This window comes from Ostrinia furnacalis, unplaced genomic scaffold (assembly GCF_004193835.3).
Source record: "Ostrinia furnacalis isolate ACB-3 unplaced genomic scaffold, ASM419383v2 OfSCF7452, whole genome shotgun sequence".
Classification (NCBI taxonomy): domain Eukaryota; kingdom Metazoa; phylum Arthropoda; class Insecta; order Lepidoptera; family Crambidae; genus Ostrinia; species Ostrinia furnacalis.
The window spans coordinates 289,600-311,697 of NW_021137691.1; the positions used below are offsets into that span (position 1 = coordinate 289,600).

The following is a 22,098-nucleotide window of genomic DNA, read 5'->3' on the forward strand; positions in this document are numbered from 1 at the left end:
ATTTGGGTTTGTTGGATTTGTCTTTTCAAGCACTTAAGTGCTAGATAATGTTCAGGGTTCTGATGATGAATCAGGAGGTGGCCATAGGAACTCCTAACCGAAACGGCAGAAACTTATAGAGTTTGAGTTCGTTGGATTCGTCTTCCCGAGCACTTTGGCCGTAAATAATGACCAGGGCCCTGAGATTGAAATACAACTTAAAAGTGTAAAATAAAATTATAATAAAAAAATGAGCTCCCCTGGCCTACCTGGAAATCTTTATAGACTTCAGACAGGTCTGCCGTAGTAAGGACAATCTGTTCAGGTGTCAGGTAGGGATTCTTAGATGGATCAAACTTGGAGTGCAAGTGTGGTTTTGTTCCCCAGTCGACGAAGCACATGATGTCGTGCCCTGCGTGCCCAAACAACTGCAAGCAGGAAGATTTAATGAAGGCTACTGACAACGCCACTCTTGTGGCGGAGTTTTGGGCTGACGCTGTGTAGGTTTGTTGTCGACACGACAAGAAGAAGAATAAAAAAAATATTTTATAGGTACAAGCAAGTTTTTATTCTGAAATGCATTTGTACTAAAACGAAAAAAATAATGCAAGGTTCAAATAATTTCGAAAGCTTGTAGCGCAAACCGAAAAAAAGAGGAATAAATTCCATGCGCGATAATAAAATAAAACGCTTTTCTTCAAATACTTACATCTTTTTGAAAAAAACTACGTTTTATTTAAATTAAATTGATGGTTTAAAAAATTTACCCAATATTCGAAAAATCCGGATAATCCGGATTTGTACGTAACACAAATCCGGAAAACCGGATTTAAGAAAAATCCGGATTTTGCAATCTCTAGGGGCCCCCACCACTTAAGCACAACTCCGTCGAAGTCGAAAACTTAGGAGAGTCTTAATGGGCAACCAAAGAAGCCATTAAAACAATAAAATCTTTTGTAGGAATTATTTCCGATTTAAAAGCTAATTCTACTGGACTAGTTTGTTTGCGTGGCTACTTTGGGCGTCACAAACTAACTATTTCGCGATGACTGTACCTACAGGTTGATGAAAACGATATTGCGAGCCAATTAACATTCTTTTTCGATCTTGTACTCATAGGAATTGACGGTCACTGGTTCGATCCATTCATACAACATAACTAATAATAATTAATATTTCATGAATTTTCTTTTAGTCAACCTTTGGGCTAAATGCCCAACAAAAATTTACCTTCTTCTAGATATTGTGATGCTAGACACACGTTTTTGGGATTCTTGCCTTGTTTTGTGATGTAATTATCTATTTATTAGTAGGTAAGTATTAAAATAATGTAATATGTGGACCTATAAAAGCCAAAATGTTATTACACGAACCGGGAATCGAACTCTAGACATCAAATGACACGAGGACCAATTTTATTATACTTTTTAGAGGTATTGAATTAAATGTACAACTGTGCACTGTTATTACTCACTCAAAAAATTTAGGATAGGTAGATGGTACAGCAGTTAAACCATGAAAGTTGATATTCAATCCTGAATGACCTAATCACTTTTCCCATTGAATAAGATCTATATTCGTAATTTTGTCATCGTGCTAGCTCATATGATATTAGTCATGTAGCTTCCAAAGAACACAACCGCAATTGCTAAACATTGGGAGTCTGTCACAAATTAATTGATATACAACATCGGGGAGGCGGGCAAATCTCTGGCGATTGATTAACAGACTCCTTTAGACATTGTTGCTATTCAGTCTACTTGGAAGCCTGTGTAGTGATGTTGTTAGAGTTTTGATTTTTTGCGGAATCATGAAACCTTTTTGGTGAGTTTTATTTTGAGCTGTACAGTTTTATTCCTTTGCTTTATTTTTTTTCTGGAATTGGCGCGTTTTTGCAAAATGTTTTTCAAAATATTTTTAATGCCTAATTATATGAAAATAATCTGAAATTCTAGAGTAGAGAAACTTCAAGAGCGAAGATAAATAATTGTAAGATTTCCTAAATGTATTTTTTAAAAGAACCCCCATCGATAACGACCGTTTTTAAAAGCATTATTTATTTTAATGACTCTCCAGCCCAATTAACTTGATCGTTAAATGGGTGTTTAATGTTGGAAATGCATTTGTAAGGTAATTAGGTTTAAATTAGCTGTCTCTATATGTAGCTTAATTTTAAAAGTCGTCAGTCAATTTGCAAATTGTCAACTAAATCATTAATTAGAAATTACAAATAATAAGCTTCTACCTGCATAGCTACATGGCATAATCGTGCTTCGAGAAAAACATTAAAAATGTAGGAAAATATCTAGCTAAATTTTTTGTTAATGCGACTAGATTTTTTCATTACACTGACTGGTCATAATGGTTGTAGATTCTTATGTAACAACAAAAAAGGAAAGTCGATGACATTTTATTACAACTCAAGTTCGCAACAGTATACTACCTATTCACTTTATTAATAGAGATCTCTTAGGTCCTAGATCATCTAGTCTGGGATATTTGGAACGAGAGGGTTCTACGCTCTGGGTAGTTATAAATCTTCCCTAAACATGCCTTATTAAACATAGTACTACGAGGAGATCCCTTTTTTCTAGGGCAATCAAGTTCCCTCTTCAAATATTCTGGCCAAACGAACTGAAAGCGTTTTTTCAGCAAATGGTAATCGAACCCAAAACTTCTAGGCCGAAAGAAACTTTACGCTCTAAGAGCGCTTTCACATTAGGGCGTTAGAAGCGCGACAGCGGCGTTTTTTTATGATGTGAAGGCATGCATTCGCTGTCACATACTCGTAAAGCTAATTTCTCAGTCGCTCTCAATTACGGCAAAAAAGCGCTTAACAGCAAAACTGTGTCAATAAATATAAAATTAATTGTGTCCATTCGCTAAATGAAAAGGACACTTCGTGACGTCAAAATCCGTTAAACATCCATCAGAGCGATCGACGCGCGAAGGCTGCACAATTGGGGCGCGCGCGCAACCGTGCCAGGTTCAATTCGTTGTTGACCTTCTCATCGAGATTTGATGACTTGATCGTAAATGGGACGCGGTTATTGGCTATTAAAGATTTTTGTTTGGGACAAGGTTAGTTTGAAATAGCTAGATTTATTTAGTGTAAATTTGTTAAACAATACATAACAATGACAAAGGAGAATGGGCAAAATCGTATGGCGCTTGGTCTATCAGCGGCCAGGAACAATTTTTTGTTTTTTTGGTTTACTATTAGAGATGAAACGGATAGATGTTTGGCCGGATACCGGATACCGGATATCCGGCCAGCTGCTAGGCCGGATAGCCGGATATCCGGCGGCCGGATAGTTGGCCCATTGTCTCGTTGCATGTCGTGACGAGTTTAGCGCCGCACAGGTGCTTTGAACGCGATCAGTGGTTCTATTAGTAGCCTAGACTAGTCACACTTTTTGAAAATCGAATCAGTCCGAATAGAATGTCAGATTTTGCCACTTGTCTAAGGGGCAGATCAATTCGGGCGATTTCGGTTGCCATCGTGTGATTGAATAGCGAAAAATAAATTAGTTTACTTGCTGCGTAATCTGACTGAACTGCATCATCATGATATCAGACCATCAGTGAAAAAAAGATCGCCTATTTTATTTGGCAATATTTCGACTTAACAGATATTTACTATTTAGAAATTAGTTTTTTTAAAGGCCTTAATATGGCTTTTTGTAACTTTTTGGACTTTAAATAAAAGCCGTCATTATTATAAGCCATTTTATTTATGTTTACCTCAAAGATTTATGTATTTCATTTTATTAATAGGAAATTGTCGTAGTTTTTTAATATCCGGTATCCGGCCGGATAGTGGGTTACTATCCGGTATCCGGCCGGATAGTAAATTTAGGCCGGATATCCGGCCTACCGGATAGTTACCGGATATCCGTTTCATCTCTATTTACTATCACCCTACAATCACCCTCAAAAAGTTTTATATCTGTAGTGTAATTATTAATGGAATTAAATACATTTTTATTTTAGATATGTAAGCCTGAGATTTAGCTTATTAATAACTAAGATTAAGTCCTAAAAAATAAGGAAATAATATAAAATGACTTGTTTTCTTCAATACATATACATTTATTTTCAACTTCTCCAAAAATAGTTATAATGATAACGTCATCAGAACTCAGTGCTATAATTACATTAATACATTTAATATAATGTACATAGGCTATTTTATTATATTTATTTTATTCATCAAGACGAGGATATTTTATTGCCGTCATCAGGACACACTGTACATTATTATTATACATTAATACATTTAAAGTACATAGGCTAGTCTTGTAAACGGTATAATGAGGTTTCGAAATACTTTTGAATACATAACTAATGTTAATAAGTATTTTATAAATTGGGTATGCACATTTTTTTGCATATATTATCTAAGTATTTTACCTACATGTATTTTTTTTTCTTAATGAGCTGCAATGTTACGTTCATAGTAAAAGTTAGTCCTTAGTAATAGTACTTTCATTTAATAACTATTTCGTTGTTGGCCGCTCATAGACCATTTTGCTCATTCTCCTTTCTTAAATGTTATAACCTAATAAGATAGAGGAATGTAGGCTTATAACATAATTTCAAATCTTACTTATTGACTTTCAAAAAATGAGTAGATTTAAGTAGTGATAGGGCGGTGCTACAGCTATACCAAGCTATTGAAAACTTCTATGTTTTTATCAACTGTAAGATTTCAAACTTCGGCTCTGTGGCTAGTGCAGTAAGAATTTATATTTAGTCTTCCGAAAATAAATCAGAAAAGTCACGCTAATAAATAAGATATGGCAGAAATCGAGATGTCTATCCCACCATATCGGGATTAGCGATCGTCTCGCGTTCAGCGTCTCACCGTTACAAGCAAGAATACTATTGGTAGAGATGACCAGCACAATTCCAATTACGGTGTGGATTGAGATTCTGACCCTGACAATGGCAGCTAGGGAATTGGGGATAGCATTGAAAAAGATTTACTTATCACACTGACGATTATCCTATTTCTTCTGATTGATTTCTTTGTGGGTCCAATCGTACTTTTATTTTATTTTTCTTTATTATCGTACTTAAACTTTCTCATCGGATAAATCCAGCTTGCATTGGTGGGGTAATTGGCGGTCAAGCTATCATCATCATCTCAGCCATAGGACGTCCACTGCTGAACATAGGCCTCCCTGAATGCTTTCCATGTTGCCCGGTAGGTAGCGGCCTGCGTCCAACTATGAATCATGGCTATACAGAAATTAGGAGTCACAGTAGTGGCAATGAGAGGTCAGAATGGTCTAGTTTAGTACTGAAGATGTGAACAAAGTATAACGAATTTCAGTTAATTTCAATAATTCATTCTGAAATCTCTATCGCGTCTTTTTTCAACAGCCAGAAATGTGTCGATTTGTAGCTACTTATTTCACAATTTAAAATAAAAAATGTTTGCAGCTCTTCTTTCCAATTAGTGGCACATACTCGTAACTAAATCTGAGGAATGAGGAAGCTTCTAAAAGCTTGCGAGTTTAAATTAAATAATTTATGATTTTCTTGGCATTTTACAGGAAAAAAATGTAAATGACTATTTTTAGTTCTGACCTAATTTCTACGGATTAGCAACACAGTGTCTCTGCACGGAGCGGAATTTTAAACAGCTTGATTGGTTCGTCCATCAATCATGGTGTAGGTCGGGTTTCTTTCCGTAATGTGGGTCAATACCAATTTGTCGCATTTAGATAAACAACAACGGGTTTTTTAATACACCTAATTGTTAGACAAGAGTTCACCAAAAGAGAAAATTAAACCGTGGTTCTGGAAAGTCGACCGGCGTTTTATGTGAAAATTATGAACAAAGGTGTTATAAGGGGTTTTTAAGAAGAAAATCATCAGCGTCAAATAGTTCGTGATACCGGCAACGTGCCCAAAGTAGCTAAACAAAAATAAAAAAAGTAGTTGGATAACACAGCCTTACTCGAATTATAACAAAGACGTGCGTGCTGCGATCTTCTTGGCTTCTTTAGGTGTCACGAACTTGACGCTGACTGTACCATAACTTGTATGGTTAAATTAATCAGGTTTAATTTAAACACTCTTTTCTGGTTCACATGTTGTCAGTTGTAGGTACCTGTGTTTGAAGTTATTAGGTACAACCACAGCTTCAAATAGTAATTCATTTGTTTCAGGTTCACGGTCGTGTTGGTGTTGCATTTGGAGCATGGAAGCAATGGGCAATCTCCCGAAGAGGAATGTGAGTTCTAATTAAATCAAAGAATCCGGTTATTGGTATATTTTTTATTTGAATAGAGATTTCCTAGGCGCGAAATACGTATGACATATACAGGGTTGATGTAAATAAATAATAATAATAAATCTTTGGACAATTTCACACAGCGCCAGCTAGCCCCAAAGTAAGCAACTCAATGCTTGTGTTATGGGTGCTAGCTTAACGGATATACTACTTATATAGTTTTTTTTTATTAAATACATACATATTATACATATTTACACCCAGACCCGTCACAGAAATTAAAATTCATCATTTTAATTTCTGCCCAGCCGGGAATTGAACCCGGGACCTCTCGGCATAGTAGTCCGTTCTGAACCACTACACCAAACGGCCGACTAAAACACCAGTAGTTGCATAAGTTTTCAGCTATGTAGTCCAGCGAGATTGCTGATGTTTTACAAATAATCCTGTATATTATGGCGTTTGGTCTAACGATGTTACATCTACAATATTTTCAGTTACTTTTCTACTTTTGTTACTATTTCACAGTCAACTCCACAACAGTGGGTCCTCTCTTGAACACCCCTTGCTTTTCTCTACGGCCTGGCGACGTGGACTTCCAAACTGTCGACCTGATAGCGGTATACCGGCTGGACTGGCCTCGCGCTCCTGGGGTCAAGATGGTGCAAGGCTCACAGGATTTACAAAAGGCTTACAGAGTCGGAGTAGGGGCTAAGCTTTCTCTACCTTTAAAGTGAGTACTACCTTCGACCTGGTAGCGGTCGACTGGCTAGACTGGCTACGGGCTCCTAGCGTCATGATGGTGCAAGGTTCCCAGGACTTGCAAAAGGCTTATAGAGTCGGAGTAGGGGCTAAGCTTTCTCTGCCTTTGAAGTGAGTACTACCTTCGACCTGATAGCAGTGGATCGGCTGGATTTAGACAACGGGCTCCTGGTGTCAAGATGGTGCAAGTCTCCCAAGACTTGCAAAGGGCTTATAGAGTCGGAATAGGGGCTAAGCTTTCTTTGCCTTTGAAGTGAGTACTATCTTCAAACTGATAGCAGTATACCGGCTGGACTGGCCTCGCGCTCCTGGGGTCGAGATGGCGCAAGGCTCGCAGGATTTACAAAAGGCTTTCAGAGTCGGAGTAGGGGCTGAGCTTTCTCTGCCTTTAAAGTAAGTACTACCTTCGATCTGATAGAGATATACAGGCTGGTCTGGCCGCGGGCTCCTGGCGTCACAAGACGTGGACCCCTTTACCTTAGCCTCCCAAGACTAGCAACTGTCTTACAGAGTTGGACCCAGAAAAAAAGGGGCTAGGCTTTCCTTGTCTTTGAAGCCTACTACGATCGACTAGCTGTGTACCGCCTGGACTGGCCGCGCGCTCCTGAAGTCAAGATGATGTTAGGCTGGCAGGACTTGCAAAGGGCTACATATTCGGACCAGGGGTTAGACCTTACCTACCTTGTAGTAAGTATTACGTTGGTATAATGGTGCTAAGTGTAAACTGGACACAAGAAGTTTGGTGGCTTGTATACCAGAAAAAACTCGTGATTAAACATTTCTGTAAGGTAGGCACTAACGTTTATGATTATTTTCTTGCAAAAAAATGTTTTTTTTATTACAGAGAGGTGTTCCCCACCGGCTTGCCCGAGTACTTCAGCGTGGTAGGCACCTTCAACGCCAACGGCCAGCGCAGAGCCTGGAGCCTGATCAGGGCTCGCGGGAAGGCCCTGCAGTTCGCCCTGACCATGCTTCCTAACGCCAGGAAGATAGCGGTCTACGTGCAGGGCTCTAGGACTATATTTGACAGCAAAGCGGTAAGTTGAGTTTTCGGACAGTTAGGTTTTTCGAAAAGTAATCATTATGTGAAGTTTTCGACGAGTTAGGTTCTCGACAAGTTAGGTTTCCAATAGTCACTTCCAATGCCTACGGGCCCTGCCTGATCAGGGCTCGCGGGAAGGCACTGCAGTTCGCCTTGACCATGCTTCCTAATGCCAGGAAGATAGCCGTCTACGTGCAGGGCTCTAGGACTATATTTGACAGCAAAGCGGTAAGTTGAGTTTTCGGACAGTTAGGTTTTCGAAAAGTAATAATTATGTAAGGTTTTCGACGACCACGGGCTGGAAGACGTAGCGTGGGCAGGCCTTCTACTAGGTGGACCGACGATCTGGTAAATGTCGCGGGAAGAGCCTGGGTGCGGGCAGCGCAGGAGCGTGCGTGCATTGTGGAAAACCTTGGAGGAGGCCTTTGTCCAGCAGTGGACGTCATTTGGCTGAAACGAACGAACGAACGAAGGTTTTCAACAAGCTAGGTTTCCAATAGTCACTTTCAATGCCTACGGGCCCTGATCAGGGCTCGCGGGAAGGCTCTGCAGTTCGCCCTGACCATGCTTCCTAACGCCAGGAAGATAGCGGTCTACGTGCAGGGCTCTAGGACTATCTTTGACAGCAAAGCGGTAAGTTGAGTTTTCGGACAGAGGGCTTAGTATGAGTTTACATCAAACGTCTTCACTAGTGACTGCGTAAAAAAGATTGTACAGCACCCCTAGCAGAAACTAGCTAACTAAAATTTGCTATTTTGTAAAATTTGTTAGTTATTTGGTAACTTGTTTTTTATTAGTTAGGTTTTGGACGAGTTAAATTTTCGAAAAGATAGGTTTTTTTACGATGGATACGAAAGTTACTGTTAACGTTTTCGACGAGTTAGGTTTTCGACTACCTAATCTTATACTTTTTCTTTCCAGCTATTCACACCCGGCTGGCACAAAGTTCATTTTGCTCTCATGAACGATACCATCCATGTTGCGGTCGACTGTGTTGAGGTAAGATTCAATCATTAATTTTTTATTGCCGTAATATTGTATACAGGGTGTAACTGTATGGGAATGGGGGTACCGTAGGGGAGTCAGGAGGGGGCAGCTGCTGTCTCTGGAAATGGTATTAATCTTATATGTCGTTCTTAAGTGTCAGACCAGACTGTTTTCCGGATCAAACGGCCCCGTCCCCTGGATAAGTCTCTTGGACTAAACTGACCTTCCTGGGTAAAACTGCTCCCTTTGGACCAGTCTTTCCCCTCCCAGGCTCAAAAACATTCAGTTTGTAAGTAAGAGTCACGCCCGTGTTTAAAGGCCTTGTCAGCAAAAAGTATTTATATAAGAAAAAGAAAATCCATAGCCTGAATCCTTCGCATGTAACTCTCGTTTAATCAAGTAAACTATTTTCACAAGCTCACTGCAGTTTCTTGGTTTTCAGTTGAAACCAGAAAATGTGACAAAACATGACTTCAGCAATGCCACCTCTGTCTCCATCGTGTCCAATGACGACGGAACACCTGCTCACGTAAGTGTTTACAAAAATTTAAACCTAAAGGATTTGCCACACTGGATACGTTCTGCGGTTTGCGATCAAAGCGAACGCAGTCCGTAGAACAACATTGTCGGTCTCTATAAATTTACCTGATAGTCACTATGAAGCCTTCACTATCAAGGCACGAGCAAAGAATGCAAACTGACAGGTGCGGGCTGCATTTATTTGACTTGACCGCAAACCGCAGAACATCTAGAATAATGAATTAAGCAAATATTTTAAAAGCATTTTTATGAGCCAATGATAAGAGCAACAGAATTACAACCGTATTCACAAACATTACTATGAGGTCTTACAGTTCGTATGAACGCACAGGGTGACATATGAACCAATCACAGAGCTCTATTAAACTTTGTGCGTACGATTTGCTGCTTCACTGCAAGCATCGTTGTTGAATAAACATACAGGGTGTTTTTTGTAAGATTATCACAAGCAAGTTTTTTGTTCCGTTTCCAGATAGACCTGCAATGGTTGTCTTTAAGCTGCAGTCGCTACTTGTTGAAAGATGATAGTTGTGAAGAGCTTGTAAGTATTACCACGCGCCGCCTCGCAGCCGCTGTCAAATTCTATAAATAGAAAAATTGACGGCTCGACTCCCTTATAGAAACCGGGCCTTATTGTTCATTAATTAATTATTTCGTGTAAATGACTTGTTATTTTAATATTTTTGTTTCAGCAAGCCTCAGAGTTTCTTATTGCTACCTCGGAAGTGCCAGTCTCTACTTCTGAAGTGACGGTACTAGTTATTGCTATTCATAATAAAGTGACCACCTAATATAATTTTACTCAAAGGATTTATACTTATTTATAAGAATTTAATATTTACCTTGGAATTTTAATAAAATCATTAAAAAGCCATCAATTCTTCTTCCAGTTTTTTGACTTAGGTTCACAAGAAAATGAGCTACCGCCGATGGGAGAAGTGTGTAATGTTACATGTCCTGCTGTAAGTCCTATATTACAATATAATAAATAAATAATCGATTGAAATACGTATTTTAGATGTAAAAATAAAACTTAATGTTTGTAGGGACCAGTTGGCCCCCCAGGACAAATGGGCCTGCAAGGCCCAAGAGGATATACAGGGTTACCGGTAATATTTTTATTCATTTTATCTTTTAAACATTTATTTGTACCAATGAATTTGTAATTTTTTCTTGCTTTCATGATCAAAATTATTACCTAAATTTTTTGGCGCGGAAAATGAAACTTTTGGATCTACACTATTTTTATTTAACAGCTGGGTAACGGAACCTTAGTTTTAATGTATATATGTACTTTTTTTAAAAATACAGTAATAATTTATATTTATAGGGTGAAAGAGGAATGCAAGGTATGATCGGGCTAACTGGAGCTCCCGGTATTAAAGGCGACAAAGGTGAACCGGGATTACCCGGATTCTTTAACGTAAGTTAAATACCTAAATATTTTACATATTTTTTTCCTATTTCTATTGACCCTTATACAGGACATTTTATCGACGGTTTAGATGCGAGTTTACTTTCTAAATAGGTATTGCACACTGAACGAGCTGACTTTAATGTTACTCCTTAATATTAATTGTTTCGTTAATGATGCATACATTCGCTCTGTAATAAAATTGTGTGGAATAGTATGAAGTAGGAATAGTAAGAGGTATTAAGACATCGTCCAAAACCATTCTTTTTAGAGGTATTCTGAGGTTTGAAAGTATAAATAATGCGAGTTTTCTTATTTCAGGGATCCATAGGTGGGTATAACGGCCTACCAGGACCCTCAGGGGCGCCTGGTGTGCCTGGTCAGCGAGGCCTAAGAGGGGAAAAAGGAGAGCCTGGTGACAAAGGTAAAAGTAATCGCTTTAGATTTTATTTTTTGTGGGGTCATATAAACTTTATAACAAAAAAATAGTTTCTGTCTCAATTTTCAATCGATATATTAGATCTAAGTACGATTTTTATGTTTTAATTCATTTACAAACCTTTGTTTATATAATATATAATAGTGTACCTATCGTAAACAGATTAAAATATTGCTAAAATTTTCAGGAGAACCTGGTGATTCAGGGCTACCCGGGTTGTCTGGAGTACCTGGTAGAGATGTAAGAGCCCTTCATTTATTTCTCAGCTCAGCATAATATCTTTTATAATGTATATTATTACTAGCTTTCCGCCCGCGGCTTCGCCCGTGTGGAATTTTGACTGTCACAGAAAAAAATATCGCGCGCGTCCCTGTTTCAAAAACCGGGATAAAAACTATCCTATGTCCTTTACCGGGACTCAAACTATCTCTATGCCAAATTTCATCAAAATAGCTTCAGTGGTTTAGGCGAGAAAGCGAGACAGACAGACAGAGTTACTTTCGCATTTATAATAAGTGTAGATTAATAGTGTTATCTTGTTAGGGTCAACCAGGTCCTCCCGGCTCCCCAGGCGCGATCGGTCTGCGAGGTGAACCAGGCCCACAAGGCCCACCAGGTCCTGTAGCCAACTTTAACTCTTCATTGGTATCAGGTAAGGTGTAGAGCAGGGGTGGCCAACCTATTAGTCCAGTCGATCGTGGCAAGGCAAAAAATACTAGATGATTGTGTACAAAGGGCGATGGAGCGGGCTATGCTCGGAGTTTCCCTGCGTGATCGAATCAGAAATGAGGAGATCCGCAGGAGAATCAAAGTAACCGACATAGCTCGCAGAATTGCTAAAATCAAGTGGCAGTGGGCGGAGCACATAGCTCGTAGAGACGATGGCCATTGGGGCAGGAAAGTTCTCGAGTGGCGACCACGGGCTGGAAGACGTAGCGTGGGCAGGCCTCCTGCTAGGTGGACCGACGATCTGGTAAAGGTCGCGGGAAGAGCCTGGATGCGGGCAGCGCAGGATCGTTCATTATGGAAAACGTTGGGGGAGGCTTTTGTCCAGCAGTGGACGTCATTTGACTGAAACGAACGATTGTGTACTATACTAAGCGATTACAAAAAGTATGTAAGTGGTAGATCACCCAGGGTTTCGTTAGTAAACAGTAGATCTTATGTCTAATCAAGTTGGCCACCCCTGCTGTAGAGTATAGTATTTTGAACCTTACAGCCTTAATGTGAAAATACTATGAATAGTTTGATCTGTTATTTAAAAGCCCATACTGATGCTGATTAATGATCTTTTTTTTTTAAATATTTTAACTTCCATGTCTTGGGAAAAGTTGTTGCATTTGAGAAGTAGAATTTAATCTTTTCTGTTTGATCCATATTAAAGCGACACCCTGTATAGCATAATTAATTACTGTTTATAATTTTTTAAACCTTTTATAGGAGTTAAAGGTGAAAGAGGTTCGCCTGGTAGACCAGGTCAAGATGGAAGACCGGGGGAAAGAGGACCACAAGGGTTAAATGGTGCTATGGTAAGGATATTTAAAGGTTTTGGTCCGTCTGTTACTAAAAATCAAAATTAAACAAGTCTAGTTATATAAGACAACTAGCTTTCCGCCCGCGGCTTCGCGCGCGTGGACCCCTGAACCCTATTTTTTTCCAAAATAAAATTTAGCCTATGTTACTCGTGGATAATGTAGCTTTCGAATGGTGAAAGAATTTTTAAAAACGGTCCTGTAGTTTTTGAGCCTATTCATTACAACCAAACAAACAAAGTTTTCCTCTTTATAATATTATAGTGTAGAAGTGTAGATGACAATTAACCCATTCGTGCCTTTAAAATATGTGTTTAGGGTCCACCAGGCCTCCACGGTGAACCCGGATTACCAGGCATTCCTGGTGAGAGAGGCCTCCCAGGATTACCTGGCCCACAAGGAGAAAGAGGAGTTGAAGGCCCACAGGTACGACTTAAATTGAAATGTAAGGATCAGACAAAAAGAATTGCTTCTACTGCTCAAATACAAAGACCTTCCTCGTTGTTGATAAAAAAAACCTATAGAAACAATATCAAAATTCTCAAAAAATATTGTCGTGTTTTTTGTAAGATATGAAATTCCTTTTTTTTTGGTAAATTGTTAAGCCATAGAATCAATGTTTTTTGTGCAATCCATACTAAGTGACCTTGTATATTTCATAAATAAAGTAATTTTTGTAGGGTCCAGAGGGTTCACCAGGCAGGACCGGCCCCCCCGGACCACCAGGGGCGGTGGTAACTGCCGCTCAAGGGACTAGCGTACCCGGCCCGCCGGGCCCGCAAGGCGAAAGGGGAGAGGTAAGGAAATACTAATTTACGAACACTTATAAATAGGCCCACTATGTAGCGTGGTGCACCTCGACCCATTGGGATCTTTCGACCTTCTCTTCTCTTTATTAACTATCTTCCACAAAATTCTATCCATTAAATTGCTGATGATTTATGATTGACTTATGTTCCTGGTCTGGAGGGACGTATAGTATTTTGGTGTGGGACATACCGACCTCAGAAGCATCCTTCAAAATCAAATCAAATCAAAATTACCTTTATTTGTGTAGACTAATTAAATTAGTACTTACAAATCGTGAAATGCTCGCTTCATTCATCCATATCCATTCTTGATTACAGCTAACACGTCACATTTACACAGTGACATATGCCTCTGCATTCGTGGGTTCGATTCCCGCCTTAGGCAGTTCGATTTATTTTAAGTTAAGTTATTTATAATGCCTCTGCCTGCATGTTCTCCACATGCTTGATAGCGATCTTCTGTTGTTAGACTCATGAACATTTACTATATTAAAATAACAGCCAAGTTTACCCACTGTACGAGTAGTGATCCAAACTAGAAGAGAGGTGGGATTATCCCCATATCGAAGCATATGATGTCGTGCCTTGCGTGCCCAAACAACTGCACGCAGGAAGATTTAATGAAGGCTACTGACAACGCCACTCTTGTGGCGGAGTTTGTGCAGGTTTATTGTCGACACGACAAGAAGAAGACCCATTATTTTTATTTATTTTCATAGAAAGGTGAAGCAGGTACTCCAGGCCTGCCAGGAAAAGATGGACTGGACGGTATACCGGGAACACCCGGGCCTCGTGGCGCGCCCGGATTACCGGCTCCTCAAAGCTCTGTTTTTCAGGCAAGTTGTAAACTTACTAGCTTTTGCCCATGGTTTTGCTCGCGTAAACATGGGACCCCCGTTTTCATTCCCTTAGGGATAAAAGGATTTTTTTCCTGTAAAGGTAAAATGTTAAATGATATTGTCATTCATAATTGAACACCTTTACATGAATCATCTCTATTGAGATTATTGAATAGAGGCATATTTCACAAAAACAATCTGTATCTTTTTTCTAGGCACAGTCGATGACAGAAGATGAAGTGAGAAATATCTGCTCAGACATAATCAGTGGTAAGTCTTGTAATATACATCACTCAAAATTATGAATGATCATAAATTGTAAATAAAGGCTCACTACAGGAATTTGTAGTACCAGAAATTACTTTTTACATTTTCACAAAGTTACAGATAGTTTATTTACCTTTACCTTTTCATTGTATAGTAGGTGTAATAATGTAATTTTCAGAACGGCTAAGAGAGTTAACAGTGAGCATGACAAGCCCCCCGACCGTGACGGTGACAAGGAGGGGGCCACCAGGCCGACCCGGCCCTCCTGGTACCCCGGGTAAGTATTTGATATAGTACAGTCATATATTATGTATAAAAATAAAAAAATGTTTTCTTTGAGTATTTTTTTCTATCCACAGTATTAAGAAGAGTACCTACTTTCCCTTCAGGTGGCATTACAAAATTCCACCCTATACTCGTATAAGTAGCAAGTCAAAACCCTTGTTTCTACAAAAGTGTTTTACCTATTTATTTTTTCGATCATCGGGTTAAAAGCGAACAAAAATACCCCTTTGGTTCAATCTTTACAGATGAAACGTATACTGTTTAACAGGAATCCAAGGAGATCCTGGTGAGACGGGTCCCCGCGGGTACCCGGGTGAATCCGGGGAGCCGGGCAGACCAGGGGACGCGGGGCCCCGCGGCGAGAAGGGGGACAAAGGGGAAAGAGGCCCGACCGGCCAGGGGCTACCTGGGCCTGAGGGCCCCCGGGGGATTACAGGTCAGTGCAGAGGCGAAAGGGTCTTTATAGTATTGCAAATCAATGGTCAAAATTACTTATGATCATAAATAAATATTTTTATTACAGGTCCTATAGGCCCACCAGGTCCAGAGGGTAGAACAGGTCAACGAGGTGATCCAGGAAGAGAAGGTAAGCTTGATTTGCTTTTGTCTTTTTTTTTGCAAAATAAGCATTTACTGTAGTAGACAACCTGCCTATTATGCATGCGATGTTAAAATTAAGTTAAATGAACATTTATTTTGGGATAGTTATTTTATGGTGTCAAGTATCTAAATTAATCTTTTTTTTTTAATTTTCCAACTAGTTTCATATTTTTTGTGCAGGTTCCATTGGCCCCCGGGGGGTTCCTGGCCCGCGGGGCACTTGCGACTGCCCCGCGCCCGCCTACTACTCATACATGCCAATGGGGAATCAAAAGGGGCCGTAGAAACAGTACAAATACCATGTGATTATAGGATACTTAAAATGTACAGTTAAAAGTTTATAGCGGCAAATATTTAATAAGAAAATGCTCAATAAGAAGTAACGATGCCGATGTTAACAAAAATGCCACCCAATAAAAGAGATATAAAAAATAATATTAAAGAAAAAACTTGATACTTAATAAATTCACCCTGTATAATGCCGAGTGACTTTGCAATTGTGTCAATGGTCGTTTGCAGTTTTTTTGTCTATGCGTAAAACATAAATTTATAATGTACCAGTGCATTTAACTACAAGATAATGTAAAGAACGAATTTTATGTACTTATTTGAGATTATTTGTTAAATAAACATAAATACCACAGAATAATAATAAGTACTACGTACAGAAGTTTTACTTCGCGAAGGTATTTAAAGAAATGTATGCTCAATGTCATTAACAATATGGTGTAATTTAGCTTGTCTCAAGAGTCAAGCAAGTTTGTCAGAAGTTTTGTTGACAAACGTCAGTGATCGGTACTGCGCCGAAGCTATAGGGCTGACTTCGGTAAAATCATGTGACGTGAGGTGCCAATCTGCAGAAAATGGCGGAGGAAATACGTGATTTAGCATGAATTATCATGAATAATATTAACTACTTATTTACCTCTCAGTGTCTTCAGGCAACTTAAAAAAGTACATTCTGTGTTTTTATTATTATTTAGGCAGTTAAATACTGCACAGTATTTAGTACACCATTTTCTTTATTTTTTTCCATCATACACAAGAATACGCATGCGTGAGTCAATGTTCGCTCGTATGTGAGGCCTGTACTCTTGTAGGGGGCAATCGTGCGTGTTTTGTTTTCGATGTAAACTCGCGGAGATGAACAGGCCTGATTATACTAGTAAGCAGTCTTTTATAAAACCTGAATTTTTGGACAGTTGGGTAAACGCTCTGAAATTCTGAATATTTAACAGAGAATTTGCAGAAACATGAAAATAGGTCGATTGCATTAAAATAATAAAAAAAGACAGAGGCAATGATTTAAAATATTTAATAGAACCTTTTAAAACAAATGTTCTACATTGTCAAAATAGCTTCTCTAATCTTTCATCATCTTCATCACTTCAAAGCCAATCCAGTCTAGTTTTGCTAATAAATGATACAAAATCTATCCACCTAATTGTTGGCGGGCTCCATATCCCTGACTGATTCGATCTCTGCCTTGCAGAAGAAGCACTGCTTGGAGTTCAGGAGGTGTTGCATTATGCAGGCTCTAAAACAATAAAAACATATTTGTTCCATGTACTTATAATATTTTGGTCGACAATACTTGCTGGAAGCAAGTAGAAGGCATGGTAACGGGACTATTCCCACCTCTCGTTCCCACCACTGCAACTCCTGTGTAGCCAGGATCTACAGCTTGACCGCCACAAAAACCCAACCAATGAAGGTCAAGTTTGTCCCGGGGGAAAGTTAAACTGTCATTGGACCCGCAACGAAATTAATCAGAAGAACATAGGAGGAGTTCGAAATTAAGGTTCGACTTCCCTCCATTGCAAAGCGGATGCAGGTGACAAACAAAGGTTTAAAACCTTTAAGAAAAGATTATGCACCACTAGAAGGCATGGTAAATGGCACGTCAACGTCAAGCGACAAAACTGAAGCCACGCCACGATAGCCGAACGGTGAAGGGGTCGGACTGGCTGACTCGACATCCGAGAGAAACGCGGGTTTGACGACTCCTTCCTATAGATTAATTTAGACATTGCCTGAGGTATGGGGGCGGCTTCGGAGGGGTGACTTTGACATAAATATGACGAGGCACAGGATACAAATCGGAATTTTGTCTGTCACAGAAAAACAATATCGCGCGCGTATTTGCTTACCGTTTAGGGCTATATTTCACCGGGACACCATGGCGGCGCAACCAGTCGCCGGCTACCAACAAATTGTATGCAGCTCTATAGAGAGTTACTCACCTGGTGTCCGTTTGCTTGCGCAAAGCTGCATACATTTTGTTGGTAGCCGGCGGCTTGGGAGGGGTGACTTTGACATAAATATGACGTGACAGAGGATACTAATCTGAAGTTTCGCTGACATTTGACGTCCATACTTCAGACACTGACTCAGGCTATTTTTTTTGGACTATCCCGCGGATTTTTTGCCGCAGTGGACTCGGGTCAGTAATTCATTCTTTGGACATGGAAGGATTTGCCACACTGAAAGTTTAAAGTAATACCTACTGGGCCGTGTAAAACGCCTATAAAAGTCTATTTGTAGAACAAAATTGACGTTTATTAGTGACAAACCTGCAAGAGTGGTGTCCGCAAGGCGCGAAGGCTGTATCAGCGACTCTTGCATAGCATATAGTACACAGCAGGTCGGACTGCGCTCCGCTGGAGCCGGGAGAGCGCGCCTTGAGTATCGCCTCTTTCGTCAGCCGCAGACGGTCTATTACACCCTCGAGGGCTCTGAGCTCGTCTTGGGTCACGTCTTCAGGGTCTGGAGAGGGTAGTTTAAGCTGTAGTAAATTAGTGCCGTGTGATTTTGGCAGGGTAGGATGGCATAGCCCCTGCTGTTTCAGTGGATGTCTTTACTTATAATACAAGTAAGGTAAGATGTATGCGAGTTGCAGAACAAAAGCTAAGTTAGTTTGCATAACTAAAGCCTGGTCCGTGAGCACGTGCTGTCGCGACTGTGCGACGGGCGCCCGCAGTGAGTGTGCGAGCGCGACAGCAACATAATTACGCGCGAGCGATAAGGATGGGTAGCTTGGGGTCATTGGACAAAATTCTACGTGCTCACGGACCAGGCTTTAGCTGTTGCAATTTTCCACAGTTGTGTGCAAACTATATTAAATTAACACTGGGAAATTTCGTCAGCTATACAAGCTTAGCTAAACGTCCTAACGTAGAGACTAACGCCCGTATTCACAAACATTACTATGAGGTCTCACAGTGCGTGGACGCACAGGGTCACTCACACACGAACCAATCACAGAGATCTATTCAACGCTGTGCGTTCGAATTGCTATCGTTTGTGAATACGGGTGTAAAATAACCTGATGAAACTAAGCAAAAAGTATACATTAATTTTAAGCCAGCTAATAATATCGAAAAGAAGCAAATATAACTAACATTTTTGGAACGAGAACTGCCGGTCTCTTGTTTTCCCCAGCATGAACTCGAGGCCGTCAATGCGGAAGAGTGGTTCTGTCACGAGAGCTTTCGTTACCTTTTCGATATGCTGAAAAATATGTTTTACGATGTACCATAAATAGCGGAAGTAACAAATAGGATTCCCATGTGGTTCTCGCAAAATTAGGAGTGATCCACTAGGTCACTAGTTTTCTAGTGGATGTCGTAAAATGCGGCTAAAGGGACAGATACATGCAAAACCAACGTAGGGAGTGGTAGCGTGCCTCCTCCTCCATTGCCTCTGGTAGATTAGAGGGTCGTACTCTTGTAGTAGATTATAATGACTTGATATGATGATGATGATGACGATATAGGTATTAAAAATCTTGGATGACAAACTTTATATTCTTACGTCACAAGGTAGTCTAGGATCCAGAACTCCAATGAGACAGCCGGCGACCGGCGCGAGCGCAACGTAATAATGGACTCGGTCGGTGTCTGGGAGGCCTCTCGCTATGAGGCGAGCGAAGCTGGCGCCGCCGCCGCCTCTCACGCAGACGCGGGAGACTACTGCCATAAGTATCTAGACATAATAGGTCTACTTAATATAGTTTGTTTTTGCCTGTTCATAATGATCTTTCTTTCAAGGAGACACTTTTTCAGCGTCAAATAAGTTGGTCCTCTTAGAGCCAGTATTGCCCGCGATTGGGGCTCTTGCCGTTTAAGCTAGCCCGTCATAAACTTACCCTTTGATAAGTCTAGGATCTTAATAGAGTTTAAAATAAAAAGATCCAGAAGAATACTGATGAAAATACCAAGAAGCTGACGGTATTTATGGATATCGACATTTTTAATTCTAACTCTATGCGGCAGCAGGGTCTGCTAAGGCATAAGACATTATTACTGTCTACAAATATGTGTATTTGTTGGTTTCAACAAAAAATAGCAATAAAAATAGAGCTACGAGTACCTAGAGTATTGATCCCTAAAGAAAGCAAGCGTACCTGGCAAGTCCTGCCCAGCAACAGCTCGTTCTGAGCGTCACAAGCCTCAGGCTTGCTCAGCAGCTCCGGTACCAGACACAAGGTCATCTCCAGCGCTCGCGCCAGCCCGTGGTAGAGGTCGAAGCACGTCGCACAAAGCTTGATCTGCCGAGACTCCAGGTGTGCGTCTACGTTCACTCTGTCCATCTTTGAAAAGGGACAACAAGACTTGTTTTGATTTAGATTTTCAATGGTCGGTTAATATATTGTGTGAGGGAAAATGTGAAGTGGAATGAGCAAAAAGGGTTGATAAAGTCTATCTTTTTTCAACCGACTTCAAAAAAGGAGGAGGTTCTCAATTCGACCCGTATGTATTTTTTTTTCTATGTTTGTTACGCGATAACTCCGCCAATTATGAACCGATTTGAACAAATCTTTTTTCGGCATATAGGTAATACCTCAAGGGTGGTCCCATTTAAATTTAATAATAAAAAAAACAACCCCCCAGGGTGGAAAATTGGGGATGAACTTTTTTATACGCAATATCTCCGCCAATTATAGACCAATTCGAACGATTATTTTTTTGTTGAATAGGTATTATCAAAAGGGTGGTTTCATGCGAATTTGAAGAAAATATTTCACCCCCAAGGGTGGAAAATTGGGGATGAACTTTTTTATACGCAATATCTCCGCCGATTATAAACCAATTTGAACGATTATTTTTTTGTTGAATAGGTATTATCAAAAGGGTGGTTTCATGCGAATTTGAAGAAAAACTGGTCATGGTAGGTACAACTCCTTAACACATTGAACGCCAACGCGGTCAATGTTGTCCGACACTGCACTTTCCTACCAGGCCAAGTAAAAATTTCAATTTTTTTCAATTTTCGTCGATTGTTTTTTTTTGTTAAATCGTTACATTATAAACATAAATAAAGGGTTTTATTAACATATAGTTGTTTTTGAGTCTCTACATCGAATTATTAAGCGTCGGACATCATTGACCCCCATGGCCCCAGCGAGCGAAAATTCGAAAATCCGTTCCGTAGGGCCACGCGGTCATGTTGTCGACCATCCCCGCTCGCATCCAAAAAAAAAGGAGAACAACCAAAAAAATAAAGAGTTTTACATTGGTAGATTTTTGATATATTATATTACGCATAAATAGGAATATTATAAGGTATAAAATGAGAAACGAAACTAGCAGGATAAGTCTTAAATAGTGATTAAAAATAATAATAAATAAATCGATGATACCGTAAAAGGAACGCTAAAAGTGATTTTTTTCAAATTGTTTTAATTAAAAAAGGTTTAAATTTTATTTAAAAAATTGAATTTATCAATAATTCGTATAAAAGTTGTCCAAAACTGAGCCGTCCCAGCTATGGCATTGTCAGGAAGGCGCTACTATCAATACTGAACTATTAGTTCCCATTTTTGCCTCGTTGGACAGCCATATAATTATGAAATTTACAGGAAGGTGCTACTAACAACTGGGTTATTAATCCAATTTTTGCGACTTGACGTTTTAGAAATTGTTTGACTGTATTTTGAATTTTTCATCCATCACTGTAGTGTCACTTTCGATCGGTTCTTTTTTCAAAACAATATTGAATTGTCAGTATATCTACAAATAATATTTAAAAATATACTTAAAATTAAAAATAATTATAATGACATAGCTGATTTAACATGCCAATAATTTGACCTACATGAATAATAAAAAAAGTTCTAGAATAGAGTATCGATAAGAGAAAAAATGTTTTTTTCATACATTAAACAAATCTATTTTTCTCGACAATCCTGCTAGGTGTAAGCATCTAATAAGTACAATAATTTATGCCACTAATAAGGTTTTAAATGGCATAAGTTTTGTAGCTGTACAAAGAACTTAGTACCTGTACCAACCCTTCATACAAAGTGGTTGTTCAACAATGAAAGTGATTTTTTTTATTGTCCTGCATATTATAAATTA

At 39.5% G+C, this 22,098-nt stretch overlaps 2 protein-coding genes across 4 annotated transcripts in view; one reads left to right on the top strand and one right to left on the bottom strand.

Annotated features, from left to right (window-relative positions):
• Nucleotides 1–1,728: 1,728 nt before the first annotated feature.
• On the top strand, nt 1,729–16,375 carry LOC114364580 (collagen alpha-1(IX) chain). 3 transcript variants are annotated; one of them, XM_028320778.1, is made up of 23 exons: nt 1,729–1,803; nt 6,159–6,223; nt 6,752–6,956; nt 7,830–8,022; nt 8,949–9,026; nt 9,457–9,543; nt 10,027–10,095; nt 10,247–10,306; nt 10,445–10,516; nt 10,601–10,663; nt 10,885–10,977; nt 11,290–11,392; nt 11,595–11,647; nt 11,951–12,059; nt 12,848–12,936; nt 13,258–13,365; nt 13,620–13,736; nt 14,468–14,584; nt 14,803–14,857; nt 15,033–15,131; nt 15,408–15,575; nt 15,663–15,725; nt 15,920–16,375. In XM_028320778.1, the coding sequence occupies exons 1-23, from the start codon at nt 1,790–1,792 to the stop codon at nt 16,021–16,023; spliced, it is 2,184 nt and encodes a 727-aa protein (XP_028176579.1). In that variant the 5' UTR covers nt 1,729–1,789; the 3' UTR covers nt 16,024–16,375. The 3 variants fall into 3 exon arrangements, with proteins under 3 accessions (XP_028176579.1, XP_028176580.1, XP_028176581.1); XM_028320779.1 differs by lacking the exons at nt 1,729–1,803; nt 6,159–6,223; nt 6,752–6,956 and adding an exon at nt 6,993–7,096; XM_028320780.1 differs by lacking the exons at nt 1,729–1,803; nt 6,159–6,223; nt 6,752–6,956; nt 7,830–8,022 and adding an exon at nt 8,545–8,660.
• Nucleotides 16,376–17,086: 711 nt separating this feature from the next.
• The window catches only part of LOC114364593 (E3 ubiquitin-protein ligase RNF123), a 33,253-nt gene continuing 28,241 nt past the window's right edge, over nt 17,087–22,098 (bottom strand). Inside the window, exons 32-36 of the mRNA XM_028320798.1 lie at nt 20,145–20,330; nt 19,553–19,723; nt 19,141–19,249; nt 18,313–18,505; nt 17,087–17,276 (exon numbers count right to left, since the gene is read on the bottom strand). Coding sequence (XP_028176599.1) covers nt 17,180–17,276; nt 18,313–18,505; nt 19,141–19,249; nt 19,553–19,723; nt 20,145–20,330 — 756 coding nt within the window. The 3' untranslated portion in view covers nt 17,087–17,179. The remainder of the gene's footprint in view (nt 17,277–18,312; nt 18,506–19,140; nt 19,250–19,552; nt 19,724–20,144; nt 20,331–22,098) is intronic.

Coding starts and splice junctions, on each gene's coding strand:
- LOC114364580 (XM_028320778.1), top strand. Junction 10,307..10,444: donor TCTCTACTTCTGAAGTGACG/GTACTAGTTATT, acceptor TTCTTCTTCCAG/TTTTTTGACTTAGGTTCACA. Junction 12,060..12,847: donor TAACTCTTCATTGGTATCAG/GTAAGGTGTAGA, acceptor AACCTTTTATAG/GAGTTAAAGGTGAAAGAGGT.